At 40.4% G+C, this 21,554-nt stretch overlaps 1 protein-coding gene and 2 non-coding genes across 3 annotated transcripts; all 3 read left to right on the forward strand.

The window, feature by feature from the left end:
• Positions 1–7,752: 7,752 nt before the first annotated feature.
• LOC120503429 (cytochrome c oxidase subunit 7C, mitochondrial) lies at positions 7,753–9,930 on the forward strand. Its single transcript, XM_039711914.1, has 3 exons — positions 7,753–7,913; positions 8,868–9,013; positions 9,840–9,930. Exons 1-2 carry the CDS (start codon positions 7,839–7,841, stop codon positions 8,982–8,984), a joined length of 192 nt encoding a protein of 63 aa, XP_039567848.1. The 5' UTR covers positions 7,753–7,838; the 3' UTR covers positions 8,985–9,013; positions 9,840–9,930.
• On the forward strand, positions 8,084–8,146 carry LOC120503430. The gene has a single exon (XR_005627740.1). It is a non-coding gene; the product is annotated as a small nucleolar RNA Z39 (small nucleolar RNA).
• On the forward strand, positions 9,244–9,304 carry LOC120503431. The gene has a single exon (XR_005627741.1). It is a non-coding gene; the product is annotated as a small nucleolar RNA Z39 (small nucleolar RNA).
• Positions 9,931–21,554: the final 11,624 nt, after the last annotated feature.

Raw genomic sequence — 21,554 nt, forward strand, 5'->3', positions numbered from 1 at the left:
CGTGAAAAAAAGATAACCTTTTGAGCAAAAGAAATTGTTAAAGGTATTTGATAAATACATCAAACATCTGATAAAGTTTGGAGCCACAGAGGATTAAAAATGACAGTAAGTCCACCTAATATGAGTGTTTTTCTCCAGACATTTAAGAGGATTTTTTTAATCTCAGGAACAAACATTAAGCTGATAAAAAAGATTTTTCTAAAATGTTCAAGTAATGCCCTGAATAAAGATTTTGGAGTTAGGCAACTTGAGAGAAGCCAAAAGGAGTGCAGGGAGAGTAAAGTTCATGATTTCCAAGGTAAGGAGGCAAATGTAAATTTTCCTAACACAGGCTGGCTATTTCAGGACCTTATCCTGCAGCCCTCCACTACCAAAATCTTGCCACATAAACCTGACAGAGCAGGAAATTCTCCCATGGAGCCTCAGAGTGGACCAAACAAACACTACTGGTTTGTAAAAAGACATCCACTTTCAGATGGAGAACACTTAAACAAAACATTCCAGCATCGGAACCTACAAATTATCAAAATCCAACGTATGTTCCACTAAAATGTTTGGATATGTCACAGAAGCAGACCCATGCCAAACAAGGCAGCAAAAAAAATTGAGATTCCCATTTGAAAAAATAGTGTTGACTCAGTATTTGCAGTTTGCAGCTTGGCAGAAACTTTGTTTTGGATACTTAGTAACCTGTTGTAAGGCAGTAGCTGCAAACATTTTGAAAATGCCACTCTACAAAATAAGCCTACTGGTTATTCCATCATGAGAAGTTTATCTGTAAAATATTTCCTCCTGCTCACTGACTGGTAAATTTGACCCTAGCCTTTCTAGCAGAGTGACCTTGTTAGTGTTTATAATGAAGATGATGTGAGTCCTCACCACTGTCACTTCATTTTAAGTTCATATTTAAAAGTGAATGAGTCAGTACAGAATTACACAGAAAATGCATAACAAAGCCCAAGACTAAATAAAAGCCCAAGACTTTCAGCATGCCTGACTGCTGACCAAGCAGTCAGTTCTGACACAATAAATGTCTGTGCTTTGGCAGACGTTAGCTCTTTGTTGACCTCATAAACAAGGGGATAATGTTGATGCACAATGAATGTAAACTAGAGGCACCAGCAGACTTCACATTCAACATTTCAAACAGTTAATATTTCATTATAATGATCACTGACAGGTGACACACTATATTTCACCAGCATATTACAAAAACATTCTGAAAAACTAAGTTTGGAGAAGAAATCAGTGAACAGGTCACTGGAGGAACTGACAGGCTCATGTGTAAATGAAATAGTTTAGCTAGACTGAACCGGAATGTTCCTAATCAATCAAAATATCATAATAAATCTTCGTAGTTTCTTGTCATGCATTTGCAAGAGGGTGAAATATTACCCAGTTCCCTCAGGACCTGTGGATGCATCTCATCAGGTCCCACGAACTCATGCACCTTCAGCTACTTTCAGCAACTTCAGAAGTTCCAGCTTTGAGCTCTAAGAGCTAAGATGATAAATCATTTTTATATCCTCACTGATGTCAAAATTGAAATTACACAATCTCACCTCTTGTCAACACTGGCATGTCTGTGTACGGTACCTAAAAATGGATTGTAAAAACATCAGTTGCTGTTCTTTCATCATGGCAAGTCAGCAGTAACCACGCTTCCAGGCATCCTTGCTGTAAAAGACACAGTTAAAAGCTGTTGTCACAAGTGAATTTCTACTCTAACAAGACATTAACAAGAAAAATTACAGCAATACTTGCTTAGCAGCTAAACCATCTGCCACAATTAGAGAGAGAAAGTAACAGCACAGAGATCTTGTGCTTAGGCCGACTAGAAGTTGCTGGAAACATCAGTCCAGAAAGTGTACTGTGAAAGTACTTAACACAATAGTAAACACAGATGCAATTACATTGTTACAGTAAGTTATAGAGGAACACAAATTGATCTTCAATAGGTAAAAGTGATTTTTTGCATAAAAAAGTACATAAGAGAAAAACATTCCTCCCTCCACCTTTATTTCTCTTTAACTGCTGTGTTTCTTTTGGCATTGTATCACAGAAACCCTCAGCACTGGGAATCTCCCAGAGCATGCCTGCAATGACTGAGAAAAAAAAATTTGCCACACTAGGCAAATGCTCCTCAATTTTTGGTTGTTATGCTTGGTCACCCCTTTTCATGGAAATTACAGTAATTTGGTATCTTAGCATACCACTTTACAACATACAGTTGGACATGCTGTCTACACAAAAAAGCTCTTTCCAATTTATTGTGCATCAACTGCTTGACTTGGTAGTTTGAGTGCAATTTGTTCTTTTAAGTTGTAAAAAAAAAAAATCCCTGGGTAGGTTAAACACCTGCTTCAAAACTCAGCAGCCTGAGTTTAATTTATGGGTTAGCCCAATATGTCACAATTGTTAGCCTATTTAAAGAATACATTTCTCTAGGAAATATTCACAACATCTAACATGCCTTTGGAAACAAATAATACCTTGTTGACAACACTGATTATATATTAAATGGAGCTCTGCTCCTCAGCACTTCTTTCCAAGACTAAGGGACAAAAAAATTGATAATTTTTTTTAAACTCCTTTTTTTTTGTTTTTTAAGACACATGCAAGTCTTTCACTTTCCTCAGTCAGGGTGACAATATGTATAGATGTGAACAGCTAGAAACAAGGCAGAAGTGGAAAATGTTATAAAGAATAGGTTTTACAAATAATATAGGAACATGAATACATTGAAAAGGCTTGTGCAAAGGGAAAAGACATAATGTGTGACAAGTATGTAAATCATATATACCCTAACCTATGTATATTAGAATAACTGTATTTTGAGGGCTCTTTTTTACTCCTGCACATATTTTGAACCACATACAGTCCTCTGGATGGAGAAACCAATGAGAAGACTTTAAAAAAGAAATTTAAGCTATAGAAAAAATAAGCACAAAGAGGGCAGAAAAATTAAGGGCATTTTTTCTTTTACCACCAAGTAAACGGAGTATTGCACCTGCAAGGACAAATGGTGATTTCAGGGCTCCTAAGACATTCCTACACAAAAAACATCTCCTTGAAGCACAAGCTTTAGCAACCAAGGAATGGCTGTTACAAGGAGATAGTTCAAAAAGCAAGTAATTATAATGCTGCTTGCTGTAATTGCAAACCAACTGTCTTGGATAAAAATACAGAGCTTTGCACAGGCCATTTTAGAGAAAGACATGAAGACAAAATAAATAATGCAAAGTGGATCTTACTCACTGTGCAAGTGCAAGTGCAAATCCTTGTGAAGCCTCTGGAATAGGTTCTGTGTAACCAACCTTCCCTCACGTATTTTAAACAGTCTTTTGGTAGATTTAATTCAAGCTGCAAAAGACTAATGAAAAAAGGATATTCTGTGAGGGTAAAATATTATTGTTGGGCACTTATTTCAGCTGCTGAAATACTGATGGTACAGACAAATGAGACTCTGCTTCCATAAGGAATCACTTACATGAAGGGGCAATTTTTGAACTATTTCACATAATGTGAAAATAAATTTATCTAGGTACGTTGCTGTGATTTTGTCACGTGCACACCAGCTTACCTGCTATAAATTTGTGCTCAACTTTTCATAGTACCTGTGTTTTTCACTAAAGAAATGACACCAATAAGCAGAGACAGAGAAAAGAAGTTCCTACAGCACTTGTATATTCATCATAGCTTGAAAGTATAAATTATACAGGTACTGTGTTACTTCCCCCCACAATGCTAATGGCAAACCAAATGATACAACCAGAGTTAACAGGCAAAATTTGGATACACAGGCCCAGTTTTTGCTTTAAAACAGATGCAAAAATAATAATATTTTAGTTCAGGTTGAAAGCAGTAACTTGAGCTGCAGATGTTAACTCCTATATTAGCATACTAACTGTAAAAGGTTAAAAATGTTAATTATATAATGTTAAAAACAATTTGTGAAGTGGTGGCTGAAAAAATGACAATAGTAGATCGTCAGGAAGATGATCACACATAAAAGTATCATAGTACAAAACAAAACTTCCAATTATTTTATTCTCTTGTTTACAACATATCACGACATATTGAAATAATAATTTAATACCTACCTTAAGTAACAATTTAATACCTGAAGAAGAAGAAGAAGAAGAAGAAGAAGAAGAAATGTAATAACATATACATATTTTTATAAAATAATAATAAATAATATATATGTATTCTGCAGTAGTTGGACAAGCTCTTTCTGCCAATATAAACTGATGTTGCTGCCAAGAAAAGCACTAATTCTATGCTTCCATTTCCACCTTTTTAACGTTTCACACCTTTCTGTGGTCCAGTTAAGCCTCTGTGCCACTATGCCCTGAACTGGATTTGTGAGATGATCCAATCCAAAAACAGCTGGGGAAGGAAAGTGCCCTCTGAACTGTGCCCTAAAAAAAAAATTTCAGTGCATATTTACATTTGAAAGTAACTCCGTTTCACACCTTAAGGAAGGGGTGCACATTTGGAGGCGTGACTGGTTTTAACAACTACAATAGAAGAGTAAAAGATGCTCCTTCTCCTAGCAGACTCCTCCAATGGCATCCTGCTGCTATCAATGCCTGCAACAAATCTGTAACTGCTTCAAAGGAGAATTCCTTTTACTACGCTGCTTCACTTGGCTGAGACTTGTGTGGGCTCTCTGAAATCAAAGTAATGAAATTGAGAAATCAACCCTAAATTTTATGATTTTTAGCAAAACTAATATCATTAATTAACATGATATATGTATATACACTTATAATTAATATAACTATATAATGTCTCTCCAGCTTCTACTCACCCTTTCCCTTTAAGTACTTAGTATTTAACAACTACTTAATCTTATAGTTAATACCTCACCTTATGACTGAAGGGAAGTTAATTTCTAAATTGAATGCTAGACAAAATAAGTTATCATGTCAGCAAAAACAAAGGATAATTTCTGTAGGAAAGTAATGTTTTTGCTGCCAGTGAGTTGTGTTGTCTCCTGAGCCCTCTGTCCATGACATAAATAAACCAATTTAGGGAGTTTATGCTATTTAAAAGCTTTTGTGAAGTACACACATCTGAACTTGACCAGACATTATTCCAGCATTTAAAAACACCTGTTTAATTACTCATAACAGAGGATTTTAAAAGCCAGTATGACTTTTATCTTGGTCCTCTCACTCTATCCCAGTGACTGGCAGTTTCAATCCCCGAAGTATGGTCCTGTGTATTTTGTGAAACACGTACTAAGCTTTCTAAGCCTCTTTCTTCCATCAAGATCATAAAAGACAGATCCTGTGCATTACTTTCTTTAGCTGCCTCTGTTGTTTTTTTTTTCTTATTTGTATTTTTTGGCGTCTGGATCAAGAGGAGAAACATTCTTTGTGGGGAAAAGTGAGTAAGAAAGCAGCACCTGAAAGAGCTCATCACCAAGTCATACTCACAGCAACAAAATATAATTATTGAAAATGAAAAAGATAACCTGGCAAAAAATTTTAAAGGAAGAAAAAACAGTAGACATAAAAGATGCCTGTGAACAAGCAGCCTAAATTCAAAGATTCATAGATTTAAAAGCTGGGAGGTACCAGTATAATCACCTATTCTGGTCCCATGCATGGCACAGGCCAGGGAATTTCACCCAGTAATTAATTCTGCAATTCCCACAGTTTGTGTGTGAGTTAGACTGCCTTTTTATAAAGGCATGCAGTGCAGCACTTGGCATCTCCTGCAGAAATCTGCCCTGCTACCTGATTGGCCTCATCACAATTAAGGTGCACCGTATTTTTAACACTTTAGAAGATATTATCCTTCATTCCTTTGCCAAAATTCCAATCAATGCCATACTATAAACTCCTCCTCCCGTGGCTTTCTGGGCCTGGCGAGCACGTACTTCGTATCAGTTTGTGCTTTAAAAGAGAACAGATTTGAGTGCTCAGCTCTACTTCCCCAGCTGTGAAACAACTCTAGATAATCTGCCTCTCTCTAATCATATTTACCTAGAGATCCCCGCTTCTGCCCACCAAGAAAACATCTGCGGAGCATCGAGGATTAAACTGCTGCTGCTAATGCAACTGTGTAACAGGGATGTTTATGCCTCCACTCAGCATCTCCTCTGCGGCAACGCTATAAAATCCACTGCAGGACGAGAGCAGCCACATTAAAGCAAGAAACATTTGTTATAAAGATGATAAAGCAGATTGCAGAGCACTATCGCGCCATAAATTCCAATTAGGAGATCCTTGAGGAAGGGGGAGCAGCAGGGAGAAGAGGCCTGGATGCCTGAGCAGCAATGGAATTTAGCAAGAATAGGAAAGCATCTTTCCTCACATTTAGCAAATGGAGGGGGAGGCAAGTATTGCAAACTCTGACAAATAAAAATAAAAACCTATCTAAACAAAGGAAAAAAAATAAAAAACAACTAGCTAAAGAAATCACATGTAGATCCACAAGTAATGACAAAAGGCATCCTAGGGTTCTACATCAGCTGTTTGTGGTCAAGGACCACCAACTAATGTAATTAAGCCTCACTTCTCAAAGTCACTTTAACCTGTTTTTATTAAAGTATTACTTTGGTGAGCATAAAAATCCTGGTTTTCTCTCCTTCTACAGTATGTAAACATGCAGAAAGGCTATGACAAAAAAAAAAAAAAATTTCCTTGCAACGCAGCATCAAACTACTTTTCCTGAAAAAGAAAAGCTTGTCTTCACAATAATCCATGTAAATAAACAGACGCAGACCAATACTGCAAGTAACTTTGGCAAATGTGAAGGCTGCTGGGAGTCTTTCTTTCCCTTCACATTACCGAAGTTTCTTTAAAGTTTAAATAGGCTGCATTATAGTAACTGAAGGTAGTGGTGCCACATAAATAAGCCATAAAAATCCTGGTTTTCTCTCCTTCTACAGTATGTAAACATGCAGAAAGGCTATGACAAAAAAAAAAAATTCCTTGCAACGCAGCATCAAACTACTTTTCCTGAAAAAGAAAAGCTTGTCTTCACAATAATCCATGTAAATAAACAGACGTAGACCAATACTGCAAGTAACTTTGTTACCCCTTTGGCAAATGTGAAGGCTGCTGGGAGTCTTTCTTTCCCTTCACATTACCGAAGTTTCTTTAAAGTTTAAATAGGCTGCATTATAGTAACTGAAGGTAGTGGTGCCACATAAATAAGCCATGTACAAATCACCACAATCCATCATGATAGAGAGAAATCCTTCAAAAAAAAAAAAAAAAAGAAAGAAAAAAAAAAAAAAAAAGAAAGAAAAAAAAAAAAAAAAAGAAAGAAAAAAAAAAAAAAAAAGGAAAAAAAATAGCATGGCTTGACAAGACAAGGGGGAATGGTGCCCAGAGCAGCTGGGGCTGCCCCTGGATCCCTGGAAGTCTCCAAGGCCAGGTTGGACACTGGGGCTGGGAGTCATAGAACCGGATGAGCTTTAAGGTCCTCCTTAACATAAACCATTCTGTCACTGTATTTTTCATTTATTTAGCGGGATCCATGAGCTCTGCAGTAAAAACGCTCCAGTGCAGCTCGCCAGGCTCAGTTAACCCTCCGCCCCCTCAGCGCCGCTCCCGCCATTTCCCGCCGCCCCTCAGCCGCCACAAAATGGCGGCGGGGCCGAGCGCGACTCCTCCCCTCTCCGGTGGAGCCCGCGCGGGGCTCGACCAACCGCAGGCCGCCGTTTGGCGCCACGTGACCGCAGGGAACTACAACTCCCGTCATGCCCCTGCAGCTCCCTTCCTCCTCCGCGGTTCCGCTTCCGGCTCCCCTCAGCCGCGCCAGCCTGAGGAAGGTCGCTCAGGGCGGACGAGTGGCCGCTCTCTCCTGCCGCTATCATGCTGTCCGCCGGCGTCCGCCGCTTCGCTACCTCCGCCATCCGCCGCAGCCACGTTGAGGAGGGACCCGGGAAGGTGGGCAGCAGCGTCCTGGCCCGCTGAAGGTCGCGGGGAGGGGGATGGCGGGGTGGGGGTTGGTGGCTGCCCTGTGCCCGGCTGTGGTGTGTGGGCTTTGGGGTGGCGCGGTGATGGCGGTACGGGCACAGACCGTGCGGTGGGCGAGCCCAGCGCCTCTCCCTGCGGTGGTACAGATGATGAGCATTGCGGTATGAGGGGTTACAATGATACTGTAAACGCTTTCTGATGTACCTGGCCGGTTTTCTCAAGCCTTCGGTCTCAAGGCTTGGTTTTATATATGTAACAGATACGGGGAAATTCTTCACGGTGAAGATAATGAGATACCAGAACACTCGGGGACTGTAGGTGTGTCTTCTCAGGGATTTTACAATTGACTGTATGAGACCTGTGGTAAAATGGCCCCACCTTGGGCAGCGTGGAGAGGAGAAGAGGGGACGAAGTGACCTCCAGAGGTCACCTGCAGGCTGTAATCATGGAGTGTTTGGGTAGGAAGGGACCTTAAAGATCATTTTATTCCATCCCTTGCCATGGGTAGGGACCAGCCTCACCATTCCAGGCTGCTCTAGCCCCGTGTCCAGCCTGGCCTTGGGCACTGCCAGGGATCCAGGGGCAGCCCCAGCTGCTCTGGGCACCCTGTGCCAGCCCTGCCCACCCTGCCAGGGAAGGATTTGTTTCTAGTGCCCACCTGAAATCTCTCCATTTTCAGTTAGAATCTGTTCTTTCTTGTCTTGTCACTGTAATTCTTCACAAAGACTCCATCTCCAAATTCCCTTCAGACACAGAAAGGTTATTTATTACCCTAAATACTGTGTTTCTTTCCTTGAAGAAATAGTGAAAATGCTTTGGAATTACCTGTTTGTTTTGTTCTGAGATTCTTAGCACTTCCGAATGGGATAGAAAGGAATTCATGCTTGGCTCGCAAAGGCTAAAACTCTCTTTATTTTCCTCCAGAACCTCCCGTTCTCTGTGGACAACAAGTGGAGGCTGCTGGCCATGATGTGCGTGTTCTTTGGGAGTGGATTTGGTGCCCCTTTCTTCATAGTCAGACACCAGCTCCTGAAGAAATGAGGAGGGCAGGCTGCAGCTGCGCTGGCTGGGTAACTGCTTTTGCTGGAATTCAGTGAGCCTGACCTGTTTGGAATTTCACATTCCCGGCCTTTTGCAGCCCAGGTGCCAGCGGCTGGAGCAGGGGGAGTTTGTGTCCCGCAGGGTGGTTGGTGACCTTTGCCTCCCCCGAGGCCGCTCCTCTGTGCCTGCAGCTGCTGCCTGTGAGCAGAGCTGCCTCTGCCTCCTGCCCTGGGAGGGGCAGCTGGGCTGGGAGCCCCTGGCACGCGTGATGTGACACTGCAGGGTGAGAGGCTGTGATGCTGTAAACGCTTTCTGATGTGCCAGACAGAGCTCAGGGGGAAAACCACGTTTTGTTGGACCCGTGCCAAAACAGTCTGCACCATTCCTGTCCAGTTAGGGTGAATTCATTAACAGCAATTAATGGGTGCTTGCTGATGATCCTAGCAAAACAAGCCTCAGGCTTTGCACCCGTGCCACTGCAGTTTTAAGGTGATTCCACTTTGGAAGCTCCTGGCATTGTCTGTAATCTGAGAAACTAAGCATCTTCCAGGAATGACCCAGAAAGTTCTTGAAAGGAAATAACAGTCCTCATTGGAATCTCATAACTGGAACAAATTGAGTAATTCCTTTGCCAGTTTGATATTTATTCCACCCTCAACTGAGGAGAAAACCAAAATCAGCAGATTTGTCTTGAAGCTGGGCATTTAGAGCTGTGGGGTGTCATGCAAGGTGAGGCCTCTGATGCAAAACCAGACAGTGGATGAAGCAAAGTCCTCAAATAAATCAAAAGTTCTAGTTAGAATATATATATTTATTACAGGGCTCTTAAGTTTCTGCCATTTCTTTTTCTTGCAGAGTTGAAGTCTTCTGCACAGCATCGTTCAATGGGGAAATGATAGCTGCAACCCGTGCTGGATGTCTCTCAATAAAATCTTAAACCCCAAGGGCTTGGGCTGTGTGTTTTGTGAAACTCCTGAAGTGCTTTTGACAGCTGGTGTGTACTGAGAGCCCCTTCTGATTTCAGCGTATTGCCATTAAATCAAACACTTATTTGTCATAATGTATAAGAACAGAGGGTGGGGAAAATCACATTTCAAAACAGGGATTCAGAATTCTTTTACATACCAGAATAATGATGTGGGACAGTTTGTAGCAGTGGGTATCCTGTCACCACAATCCATGCTGCAGAATTTTTCACTTCAGTGAGGGTTTTCTGTGGCTTTTCTTCCCGGCTCAGCAACTCTCCCTGATCTCTCTAGCATCAGCTCTGAGCAGGGATTTGGGCTCTGCCCTAAAGGTGTCAGGCTCAGAGCACAACTCTGACCAGAAAAAAAATATTGGTAATATTCTCTAGTTACCAAAACTGAACCTGCTGCAGATTTCCACGTGTCTGGAAGGAACTGATGCCTTTCTGTTGGTACTTCTTAGTTGTGAACCTTCCTGGTTTGCCTTTCCCCCCTCTCAAACACCCTCCTGCTGCAGCACCGTGCATTTAATGTGGCTTGAACTGAACAGTTCCACAAAACTTTGAATTCTTGCCTTTTAATCTGTGTGGATGCCAGTTTCTCATCAAACTCCCTCAGCAGAAGGACGTGGGAGTGGTAACACTGCTCGTAGCAGAGCAGCTCCTGGGTGCCACATTTCTGTCTGCAGGGTGAGTCTGAAGTGCTGGTGACTCTTTCCTCTTCTTCTGGAGTCCCTGATTTCAGTTGTCAATCCCCGAACTTCAATTTTCAATCCCTGATTGTCAGATTTCAATTATATTTCTTTAAAATACCTAGTTTTATGCATAAAGCTGTCTTTTAAAACATTTCTAGTGCCATTTCTCACAAATATCTAATAGTTTCTAGTCAGCATTTCTTATCTTAAAGTTTAAATACAAATACATACTGTATAAACTTATCAAACTTCAAAAATTCCCAACAAATCCATTTCCCACGCCTGATGTGTTTGGGAGGAGCACACATCACCTCTGTGCTTGTGGTGTCATATTTCATTTACAAGGAAAATGTACAGTTTTGCAGCCTTCATTAATGCAGCCAGTTAATTCAAGGTTCCTTGAGCGCAGGAAGTTGTTAGTTTGTGTTTTTGATCAAACACCTGCACGCTGTGAGCTACAAAATGAGGACTTGTGTCCTCCACTCCTGGCAAACTCTGCTACTTCTGCTGTAATTAGTCTCTTTAGAGCTGGGTTCTTCCCCTACCTGAGGTGCTCGGGCAGTTTTCAGCAGTTTTTGAGCCCCAACAATTGCCAAGTCCATAAGTTCCCTGCCTGACTTAAGTAATTGGTTCCCTTAGGATTTCAGAAGTTTTCACTTCTGCAGCAGAAATGCGTTAATAGATCTGTGCTGCTCTCTCTGCTAATGCAAAATGGGGCAGTCTGCATTCTACCTAAGTCTATATTTTACTTCTAGATTATCTGGGGTTTCATCATGCTCAGTAAAGCAAAGTCTGAAATGCATTATTTTGGTTGCCTGGGTGGAAAATACAGGTTGTCATTGAGAGAGATGTGGCTCCTGTCATCAATACCAGGTGTTTGTGTTTCAATTTCACACTGGCCCAACTCCAGATGCCATTTTTTTCTTTGCTCTTATGAGAACATCACTTCATTCAGCCAACATTTCCTCAATCATTTATTTATTTGTTTGTTAATTTAACTGCCCATTTTTTTTCATTTACTCCCCAAATTTCCCTTGGCCTTAATCTTGTAATTTACCCATTGTATGGTTTATTGTTTCTTATTTATTTATATTATTAAAAATATGGTTTACTGTCTCTTACTCCATTGTTTCTTTACTGACTGCTGAAGAGATGAGCCAGAAAACTCAGATTTTTTTTTTCTTACCACATTTTCCCATTTTGCAATGAGTTCTCTAAACACATTCCCACCACAGATCCTAGCATAGAAATACCCAGCCCTGAGTGATTCTAGAGACAGAAGTGTCACTATAAATATATATTAATTAACTGATATTTAATGGTATTAAGAGGGATGGATCAGATTCATTAAACCCCACAAGCTGCAGAATTAAGTTGTGCAAAAACATAACAGTGTGTTCCATCACACTCAGATATCTGATAGTCTTTGTTCCCAATGAAATATTTATTTTAAAACAGCCTTTTGGGTTCCCTTTAGGGCACCTTGACTTGGAAGAAGATAAATCAGTTGAGAATGGGCAAAAAGCAATATGTAAGTGGTGATCCTCTGTCATTAAAGCTGTATGAAGGAAACAAGGCAGTGGTTAAAGGACCTCTGGGAAACAACACATCTGTGTGAATGATTGCATTTTTTTGGTTGCCAGATGCCAATTTTAAGGGAAATCATTAATTTCCCTTAAAATCTCTGATTTTTTCCCAATTTCCCTGTTATAATTTTCACCTTCATGTTTTCTGTTTTGGCACAAACCCAAAACCTCTCTGTTTTGCTTCCAGAGAGCTTCACAGCTTACCATTTTAATTATGTTAGGTATAGTCTTTAAGCAGTTTCTGAATTAAATCTGAGCAGATGTGAATTAGATGCCCTTATGCTTTAATATTGATATTTTCAGTTTGTGGATCTTCTTTTCTTACTCTGGAACACTCGTTATTCCAGAGGGACAAGTCTGGAAGGGCTTGGGTTCAATTACATTGAATGGGGTATTTTGATTTGGTGAGCATGAATACATTATTTTTCAAATCAAATTATTCTAGAATTTCTGTTCAGCAATTAATCTGACAGTGTAGCCTTTTCATATCCACTCTTCAAAAAGCAATGGGAATTTGATTTTTCTTTTTTTTTTTTTTTCCTCCCCAAAGAACAGTAATTTCAATTCTTGTTTTTTTTCTGCTTTGAAGCATCTGATATTAATCCATATTGGAGATATTGGCTTGGATGAGCTCCACTTCTGAATTATTGTGGGCAGCCCTTGCATAATTGATATAGGTACGACAGAAACCTGGACTAAGTTTTTTCTTCCTTTAAATTGTGACTCCTTCACAGAGGTGTTGCCCTGTGCAGTAATTGAGTGTGAGTTACTTATGAAAATTCCTTTAAGGCCTTTTTACTGCTAATTAAATAGTAGGGGAAAAATTCAAAATATTTTCTAAGTTATCAGCCACTCTTTTCTTGTTTCTTTCTAGCATGAGATTTTTATTTCTGTCTGAACATGAAACAATTCAGAGGTTTATAAACAAATAGGGCTGGAGGACAAAACTATGGAAGTAGAAGTTATTTGTGCATGGGCTAGCACATTAAAAGTGTTTTTTTCCCGTAAAGGTAAAGGTCATCTATACATTGCAATTCATACTTTGGTTGAATTTTCAGTGTAGGAACATCAATGGTTTGGGGTTTTTTTAATTAAATAGAATTATTATGTAGAGGGAAGGGAAGGGAAGGGAAGGGAAGGGAAGGGAAGGGAAGGGAAGGGAAGGGAAGGGAAGGGAAGGGAAGGGAAGGGAAGGGAAGGGAAGGGAAGGGAAGGGAAGGGAAGGGAAGGGAAGGGAAGGGAAGGGAAGGGAAGGGAAGGGAAGAAAAATTGCTGCCTCCATGAAAAAGAAAGTAGTTCTCAATTTCATGATCAAGAAAATAAAGTTATATAAAGGTCAAACAATACACCCAATAGGGGATATCAGAGCAGGGACACAATATCCAGTGCTATAAAAATATTCCTGCCTGTTCCCACCTCAGTGGAGTACATCAAACAGCTATGACAACCCTTTTGTAATCGTAATTTTAATGTGTGAAAATGCACATTAGGATAGAAATAAAGCAAAACAGTCTCTGAGTTGCTGAATTGGAAGCTGGAATGTGTATCAGAGGAGCACAATAACACAGTTATTTATTGGTAAAAGTGTCATAATTACATCTTCAATTATCACCAAAAAAAGAAAAAAAAAAGTTGAAAATTAAGGAGGAATGGTGCAAGTTTAGGACACAGGTCACTGGAAAAGCACTTTGGAGTAGCACAGAGTGGCTTATGGCAGGCCGAGACAGAAAGACAGGGACTGTGAGACCCTCTGTGCTGCAATTAATCACTGTTTCAGGTAAAACTTAGATGTGGGCTCTGCCCCCTGCCCTCTCCAAGGGTTTTCCAGAGGCAGCCCCTTCTGCAAACAGCGAGCGCCCGCCCGGCTCCTGTTTGCTCTGCTTGCACAGGGAAGATAAATGTTAGTTGCTCTCTGGGATGATATGCTCAATAAGTTTGACTTGAATTTAAATGAGTTTAAAATAATAGTATTTGCCGGAATTAATGTGATCCACTGTTCCATTTTCTCCTTTGGTATTCCATGAATAACATTAAGTTCCTTTCTGTGGTTGCACCACCTTTTTCCATTAGCTATGTAGAGCGTGCAGCTCTTTGAAAAATGTCACTGTATAAATAGTGTTGCTGAGAACCTGACTAAGGCACAGACAGCAACAAAATGTGGAAATGGACCTTGCTGGTGAAAAAAAAAGAAAGTAAAAATCATGTATGTGAAAATGTGTATTAATGTATATAAAAATTCTGACGAGTGATGGAAGGACAGATATGTGAGGGAAGAGTGTGGTCTGAGGTTGTTTCTTTTTTGTAAACTTTTGGTTGCTTCATTAACATTCATAAGTCTTGAAAGCTCTTTAGAGTAAGTTTAGCAAAAAAAAAAAAAGAGAAAACAATTAAAAAACCCACACACAAAAAAAATTCATAAGTCTTGAGAGTTCTTTAGAGTAAGTTTAGCAAGAAAAAAAGAGAAAACAATTAAAAAAACCACACCAAAAAAAAAAAAAAACCCACAAAAAAACCCCATGGAGTTCTGAAATTCTGCACTAAATGTAGTTTTGTAAAGACAAGATCTCTTCCTCAAGGGAGGAAAAACCTGCTAGCCAAATTAGATATTTGGCTACATGGGGCCTTGCTGTGAACCAAAGCTATTGCCTGAAACAGTGGCAGAAAGGGCTGTCAGGGGAAAAACACAAAAATAAATATACAGGCCATTACTATGAGTGAGAAATCCTTTTTGCTTGGCTCCATGAGCCATCCAGGTAATTTAAAGTGAGAACTGGAGATGTGCCTCCCTAAAGAAGACACATCTCTCCAAGACTTTTTTTTCTGGCAGCCTGCAGCAGATTTGGGAAACAGCTAATTGGAAACTTTTCTGAAAATGTGCACATCCCTGTGCTCCAAAACCAAGGTGTCACTTCTCTTTCCTGTTTGTTTCTCCTCGTCGTGGTGCTGTCCTCTGAATCCAATTCTGCAGAGAATTGTTTTCAGCCAAAGAGCAGGAGCTCAGTTGTTAATTCACTCTTGTCTCAACCCACTGCCAGGAGCTGTGGGTGCCTCTCTGTAGCTCATTTGGGAGAATTTTGGTGCTGGCTTCATGAAGCTGGGTGTGGGAGGGATGGGGGGTTTTTGGAGGGGTCAGGGGGAAAGCTGGCAACCCCTAAGTAAGGTCTTTTATCTTGATATTCTGGAGTGGCAGCACAAACGGGGAGGTATTCTGGAAATACCTGCATAATTGAAATTGTTAGGCACAGCTGAAGTTCCTCTGCCCACTACATAATCCACAAGCAGCATGTGGGCACCTGACAGCCTACCTGCAGTACAGCTGAAGGTGTGACTTCAAAGCTACCTAAATTTTATTTAATTCTCTGTTTGACACTGCTTTGAAGTTAAAGCAACACAGCAGCGGTTCAATTGGAATTTACCTCTGAAATCAAACTATGTAAAACAATTTGCCACCTACTCTAATCATAAGTAGGTCAGCAAAACCTAAGCGAGTAAGACTTTAGATAAGTCTAAGTTAAGTTTAAGTTTATTCAAGTTATTTTTCGTGCTATGTAGGCAACCCCAAGACTGGGAAATGCAAAGGCCAGAAAGCCAAGCAGAGCATCAGCACCAGGACAGGCTCAAACCCCCATGGTTTTTTTGGGGTGTTGGGTGCCACAACTTTTCCTTACAGAGAGCCCATAAACTTGATAGTCAGCCTACTTTCACATGAGAGAGGACTGGACTTCCAGCACTTGCTGAAAAGCAAGTTTAAATACAATTTAATGTAATTATTATTTTTTATTTACTAGAACACTAACTCATGCTCGTTCTTGTTGGATTATGTTATTTTTGACTTAGAGATGGGGTAATGGAGAGGTGTATGAAAAACTTTTATTCCATTTTCAGTCTCATGTGAAGGGTGAGACAATGCAGATGTTATAATTCACGTTATTACAACCATAAGCCAACTATTTCTTAAATACAGTACACTATAAGCATTTCTTGGCCTATCAGCTTTTGCTACAATAGACTGCAAAAGCTTTAAAGTCAATGATCTAAAATTAGTCTTTTGGGTGTTTATATAATGCATCTTTGCATTATATAATGCATATATAATGCAAAGTTCTATTCATATATATTCATATATAAATGCATAGTTCTATTTCTCCAAAGTATCTAGTCTCTTTAGTAAGGTCAGCCTTTGAAACTTGGAATTTGTTTCTAGTTCCATTTCTCTTTCAACGTCTGTCCTATTCCATAACATTTCTAAGTTAACATTTATTATTTCAAAGTTTACATACAGATGTATACTGTGTGAACCTTCTGTCAAGTTTTGAGAATTTTCTACAAGCCCATTCCCCACCGTTCTCTCCTAGTAAAATTCCACAACCACCCCTCCTGTGCCACAAACAGCTCCTGAGAAGTGGAATAGCTCGGCGGGTGGCACTGAGAGCACACCCTCACCAGAGCAGCCCAGGCTGTGTGGGTTAAAGCAACACCCCTGGGAAGCCACCACAGATCACCTGAAACTGAGCCTGGGCCTCTCTTATTCTGCAGAACAGCTCACCTGGATGGAAGGTGACCACACACCTCTTCTTTATCCTGCCAAATTTAGATACCACTCCAGCAGCCGTGTGAGCACCCGTTAAATCAGGTCATGCAGGAGAGGAAATAACCACAGGTTGTGCTTTTGAAAGTGGCATTATTGCCAGGGACACGCTCTAAAAAAGATGTTTTCTGAAATTGCAGGAGAGGAAAAACACAATATGTAATCAGGGACTGAGAACGGTCGTTTATTAAAAGCCCCTAGCAATTTTCGTGTGAGATTGCTAAATGAAACCTTTGTTCTCCCTCAGGAATCAATGACCTTTGAAAAATTAGTGACCAAACAGAAATAGAAGACAATTCAAGGTAACTCTATTGACAAAGGAGGAAAAAGAATAAAGAGGTTCAAAGTGTCTTGCTGAAGGTGAAATAGTGGGGGGTGCTGCTGGGTGAGAGGTGCTAAGTGAAGGTTAAAATGCCTCACGTCTGCAACAAATCACAGTTAAGAAAAACTGCCCACCAAAGGGTGTTTGGCCTCCTGCCAGGTGCATAAAACAAGGGAGAAGAACCTAAATTCTCCCAGGTATTTCTCCACACTGGTTTGAGTTTTGCCAGGTGGACTCAGAGAACAGGTTTGGGGCTTTAAACCCCAAACAAACACACGAGAGGGAAAACAGGTTTTGGTAGCTGTGTGCCAAAAAAATACCTGATATTGTTTCATTTTCCTGAAGAAACATAAATCAGGATTCCAATCTACACTTTAAATGCTACATTACCTGCTACTGAATTAAGCCTTCTATAATTGCAGAAGGGTTTTAAAAATAAAGCATTAGCCGTGGATCTCCTTATTCTGACTTGTGTTTTTTGCAGCATTTATGACCCCAGTCATGCAGTTCTGAGTATCCAATCTCAAATGATTGACAGAACAATTTTTCAGGCAAAGTATTCCAACCCAGAATTTTGTGAACACCAGATCAGTGGCAGATTTTGGGAAATCATACTCCCAAAACGTTGAAGTCCTTAAACTAAAATTAATTTAGGAAAAAACAGCCCATACACTAAAGAAATATATATTGCTGTTTACCCTCCATCCCAAACACTGTCCTTCTCAAAAAACTTGCATTTTGTCACTAGCCACTCTGTAAAACTACAGTTTCTCAATTTCTAGCTGTTAATACACCATGAATATTCAACATTGGTTCTATCAGTGCTTATACCTTTTGATTAAATTCAACTAATTTAAATTAATTATATACCTATTTGACAATCCCATTCAGCTGCTAATACTTAAAATTTTTCCAGTCTTTTGTAAAATGCAAAAGTAATTCAGAAGGAAATGTGCCATCTGGCCTCATAATACCTCTGTTAGTTTTGCACGTTATCAAAAATTCTCTGCTCCCTCCCTCTCCTTCATAATCTTCCGTCACAGTCAGTTTCTTTTTATCATAAAAATACTGTAAGTTTAGAAAGCATTCAAAACCCCAAAAAGAGCCAAAGTTCTATGGTACTTTAAGAGTTGTAAAACAAATGTAGTTTTAAGGCAGGAAGGATGGCACTGTTGATGTGACACAAAGCAGGTATTTAAAACAGACGTTCAGCTTTTCCTTACTGAGCCTTTACAGACCTTGTAAATATATTTGCATTACTTAGAATACAGATATATTAAAAAAAAAAAAAAAAAAAAAAGAGAGAGAGAAGTCCTAGCAAAAGCTCCTGTGGGGTTTGACAGGGAAAAATACAGATATATTTAAAAAAAAAAAAAAAAGAGAGAGAGAGAAGTCCTAGCAAAAGCTCCTGTGGGGTTTGACAGGGAAACTATAAAATGGCAGTTGGATGTAGTCAAACTCTATCCAATTAAGAAATTATTTTCCAATATCAAATGAACTGTAAAACTTACTTGGATATGTAGAAAAGCCCCAAAACTCTGGGGAAAAAATGTCAGCTTCTTGTCCCACCATTTTATTTAGCTTTATGTGATGCATCTTTTACTAGTTGTTGGTTTAAATTTATTTTTTTATGTATATGTATGATGGTGTGCAGGTAAAAATTAATAATTATGTAAATGTTTCAAGTTCCTTTCTGTTCAACTGGAAAATAATATTTGTTACCTGTGAATAATTATACAGAGAATGAAAAATTAAAACTCTTCTAAAACTTTGCCATTACATTTCCTTGTATTTAGTACTTCTTAGCTGTAAAACCTAATTTTTAAAACTTCAGTCTTTGCACAGAATTATTATTTATATAGTGCTGCAATGTCTGAATAAATATTGTCTAATTCTTCATTTATTTGCTCAGTTCAAGTGGTCTCACACAAATGTCCAAAGGACTGTAATCATTCCCTTACCTCATTTTCTCAACAAGGCAGTGTTTTCACAGTGCTCTGTTGCTGTAATAGGTATTATAGTGGAAGAAAATTGAAATGCTTGCTCAAACATTTGCCAGAAAATTAGGAATTCTGGACTGCCACCAAGTAAAGGGAAAGAATTCCCAGTCAGACATCCATCAGCTACTCCCCATCCATTCAGAGGGCACCCAAGGGAGCAGGATACTCCTGTTGGTGAGTGTTGTAAAATTCAGGAGAGCCCAAATTAGATGCCTTTTCATGCAGTTTTGTGCCCATGCTTGATTTCTCTGCCTGGAAGTAATTTGTTAAATGTCTCACTCTTCCATGAGGTACTGCTGGTGCCTAAAACATCACCCATCAGAAAGGAATGACCTTTCCAGGAAGGAAAAAAAAACCAAAAAATCACTGCGTATGACTTTTTAAATGCTGATAAACTTAGGTGGCACCAACAACCCCAGCAAGATTTATTGAGCAATACCCTCCAGTATATAAGCACCATCAGGTAGCTTTGCATTCTCTGATGAATAAACAATTGAAGTCGTAATTGTTTGTGCATTCCTGAAAATGTCAACAAAATCAAACATCTGTCATGCCAGATAAGGAAACACGGCTCGTTTAATACACTTAGTGCTCTACTCAGCCTTGGAAAGGTCACTCCAGTTTCAGCAAGCAGGGTGTAATTTATTGGCCCCCAGTAAATGACCATGTAGTGACAGTAAAGCTGCGGCCCTCTTTGGTTACCCTTCAAACGAGGTGTTTGATTAAGGTGGCACACATCACATTTAGCACAATCTGTTTAATGTTGCTTTTGGACGCGCCGCTCACCCTCTCAATTACAACCAACTGTGACACGGAATCATTTTTACCAAAGCAACACTCACAGCCCACCACAACAAAGCAGAGCTAGCCAGGAGGACGGCCTGGAAATCCACCCTTTTAAGACAACAAATAGCACACAAAGGCAGCATTCACTCCTCTGCCGTCTTCAGTGGCAATAAACAAAACCCACGCACAGCTCCATTGCAGGCTGCAGCCATCTCCAGCGCATCTTCTTGGTGCCTGTCTGCCAAGGAGGGCTGGGCACCCCTCTGGCTCTGCTCTGGCTCCCTGCATCAGGCTTCTGCATCCTGAATCCCTTCACAAATAACTCATGGCAAGTGCTGCTCCTTCTCCCTGCTGGCTGCACCCAAAGGGCTGTCGGGACAGCCCAGGGATGTCTCATTTTGCACAGAGCTGTTTAGCTGGAAACTGATCTCTTGGAGCCACCCTCACTGACCTCCATTATTCTCCTGTTGGCCTGTGCTCAAAAGATTTGCTAATGTCAGTGAGAGGGAGATAATTTGGGGTGAGATGGACACAGTGTGGCGCTGAGGATCGTGACTCCTTCAACACATTGCCTTGAAGCACAGTCAATTTTTCGCTTGATGGCTGTTGTAACCTAAGAGTGCATTCAGTGTCACTTGGCCCTCAAAACCCTGAAAAAGTGTTAATTATTGGTGCTGATGAGTTGGTTCTGTTCCTCTTTAAACTGAGAGGTCTAATCCTGCAGGACACCATGGTGTGGGAGATCCAAATAAGCAATGTATTATTTTCCAGGCTGGCTGGCAGGTCAGAGCTAGCACAGATGCACAAATGTGCTGATCACATCACTGGACAGCTGGTGGGAGCTGGCCCAACTCTCTTCCCTCTGTTCTTCTCCCAAGTATTTGACTCCTGAGCCAATTCTGTGAACTGGCTCCAGAAATTTATTTATAATCCATGGAGGTGATTTGGGGTGAGAAAACAATACTCTTAGAAGGTTTGTGCTTTTAGGGAAAGGTGAATTTGAGGTGCTTTGTATGTCTAAATTATGTAAGACCTTAAACAAAAGAGGATAAAAGGTATGGACAGTTCTTCCTTTCTTTTATTTTTAGTACACAAGAGAGTCACAAGGCCAAGTGAGGATTAAGCTACTGGGGTTTTTTCATCCCAACAGGATTACAAAATGCTTTATGAAGTGTCAGTTTGTTTCATGCCTGCCAGTAGTGGAAAATGGGGATTACAGCCCTCTTTGCAAAGGTTGATCACTGCTCCCCTGAGCAGGGACAAGTGGGCCTGTGCATCCAGATCAATCCTAAAGGACTCCTGTGGGAAAATAAGACTGCATTTTGGCTGTCTGAATAACCAGGCTTTACACTGGATTGTTACTAGGCTCTCCCAGAGCCTGTTTTCAGAGTTTGAGTTGGCCTGACCCTTTCTACTTGCAAACACATGTCATGTAAGGACATCGAGCAGAATTCACTCCTGAGGCAGAGCATGGCATCACTGTGAGGGAGTGGATCACCCATTCTCGTGATCAGCTGTCATGATTTATGTCAGATATGGTTTAACACCAGCCAGAAAGTCACCCCCACGCAGATCCCTGCCCACCCTGCCCTGGTGGGATCAGGGAGAGAATTGGAGGGCAAAAGTGAT

The sequence above is a fragment of the Passer montanus genome, unplaced genomic scaffold (assembly GCF_014805655.1).
Source record: "Passer montanus isolate IOZ18808 unplaced genomic scaffold, ASM1480565v1 scaffold253, whole genome shotgun sequence".
NCBI classification, from domain to species: domain Eukaryota; kingdom Metazoa; phylum Chordata; class Aves; order Passeriformes; family Passeridae; genus Passer; species Passer montanus.

Excerpts from the sequence above, each read along its gene's own strand:
- LOC120503429 (XM_039711914.1), top strand. The coding sequence starts at position 7,839 with ATGCTGTCCGCCGGCGTCCGCCGCTTCGCTACCTCCGCCATCCGCCGC. Across the intron at positions 7,914-8,867 it reads TTGAGGAGGGACCCGGGAAG|AACCTCCCGTTCTCTGTGGA; the intron begins GTGGGCAGCAGC and ends ATTTTCCTCCAG.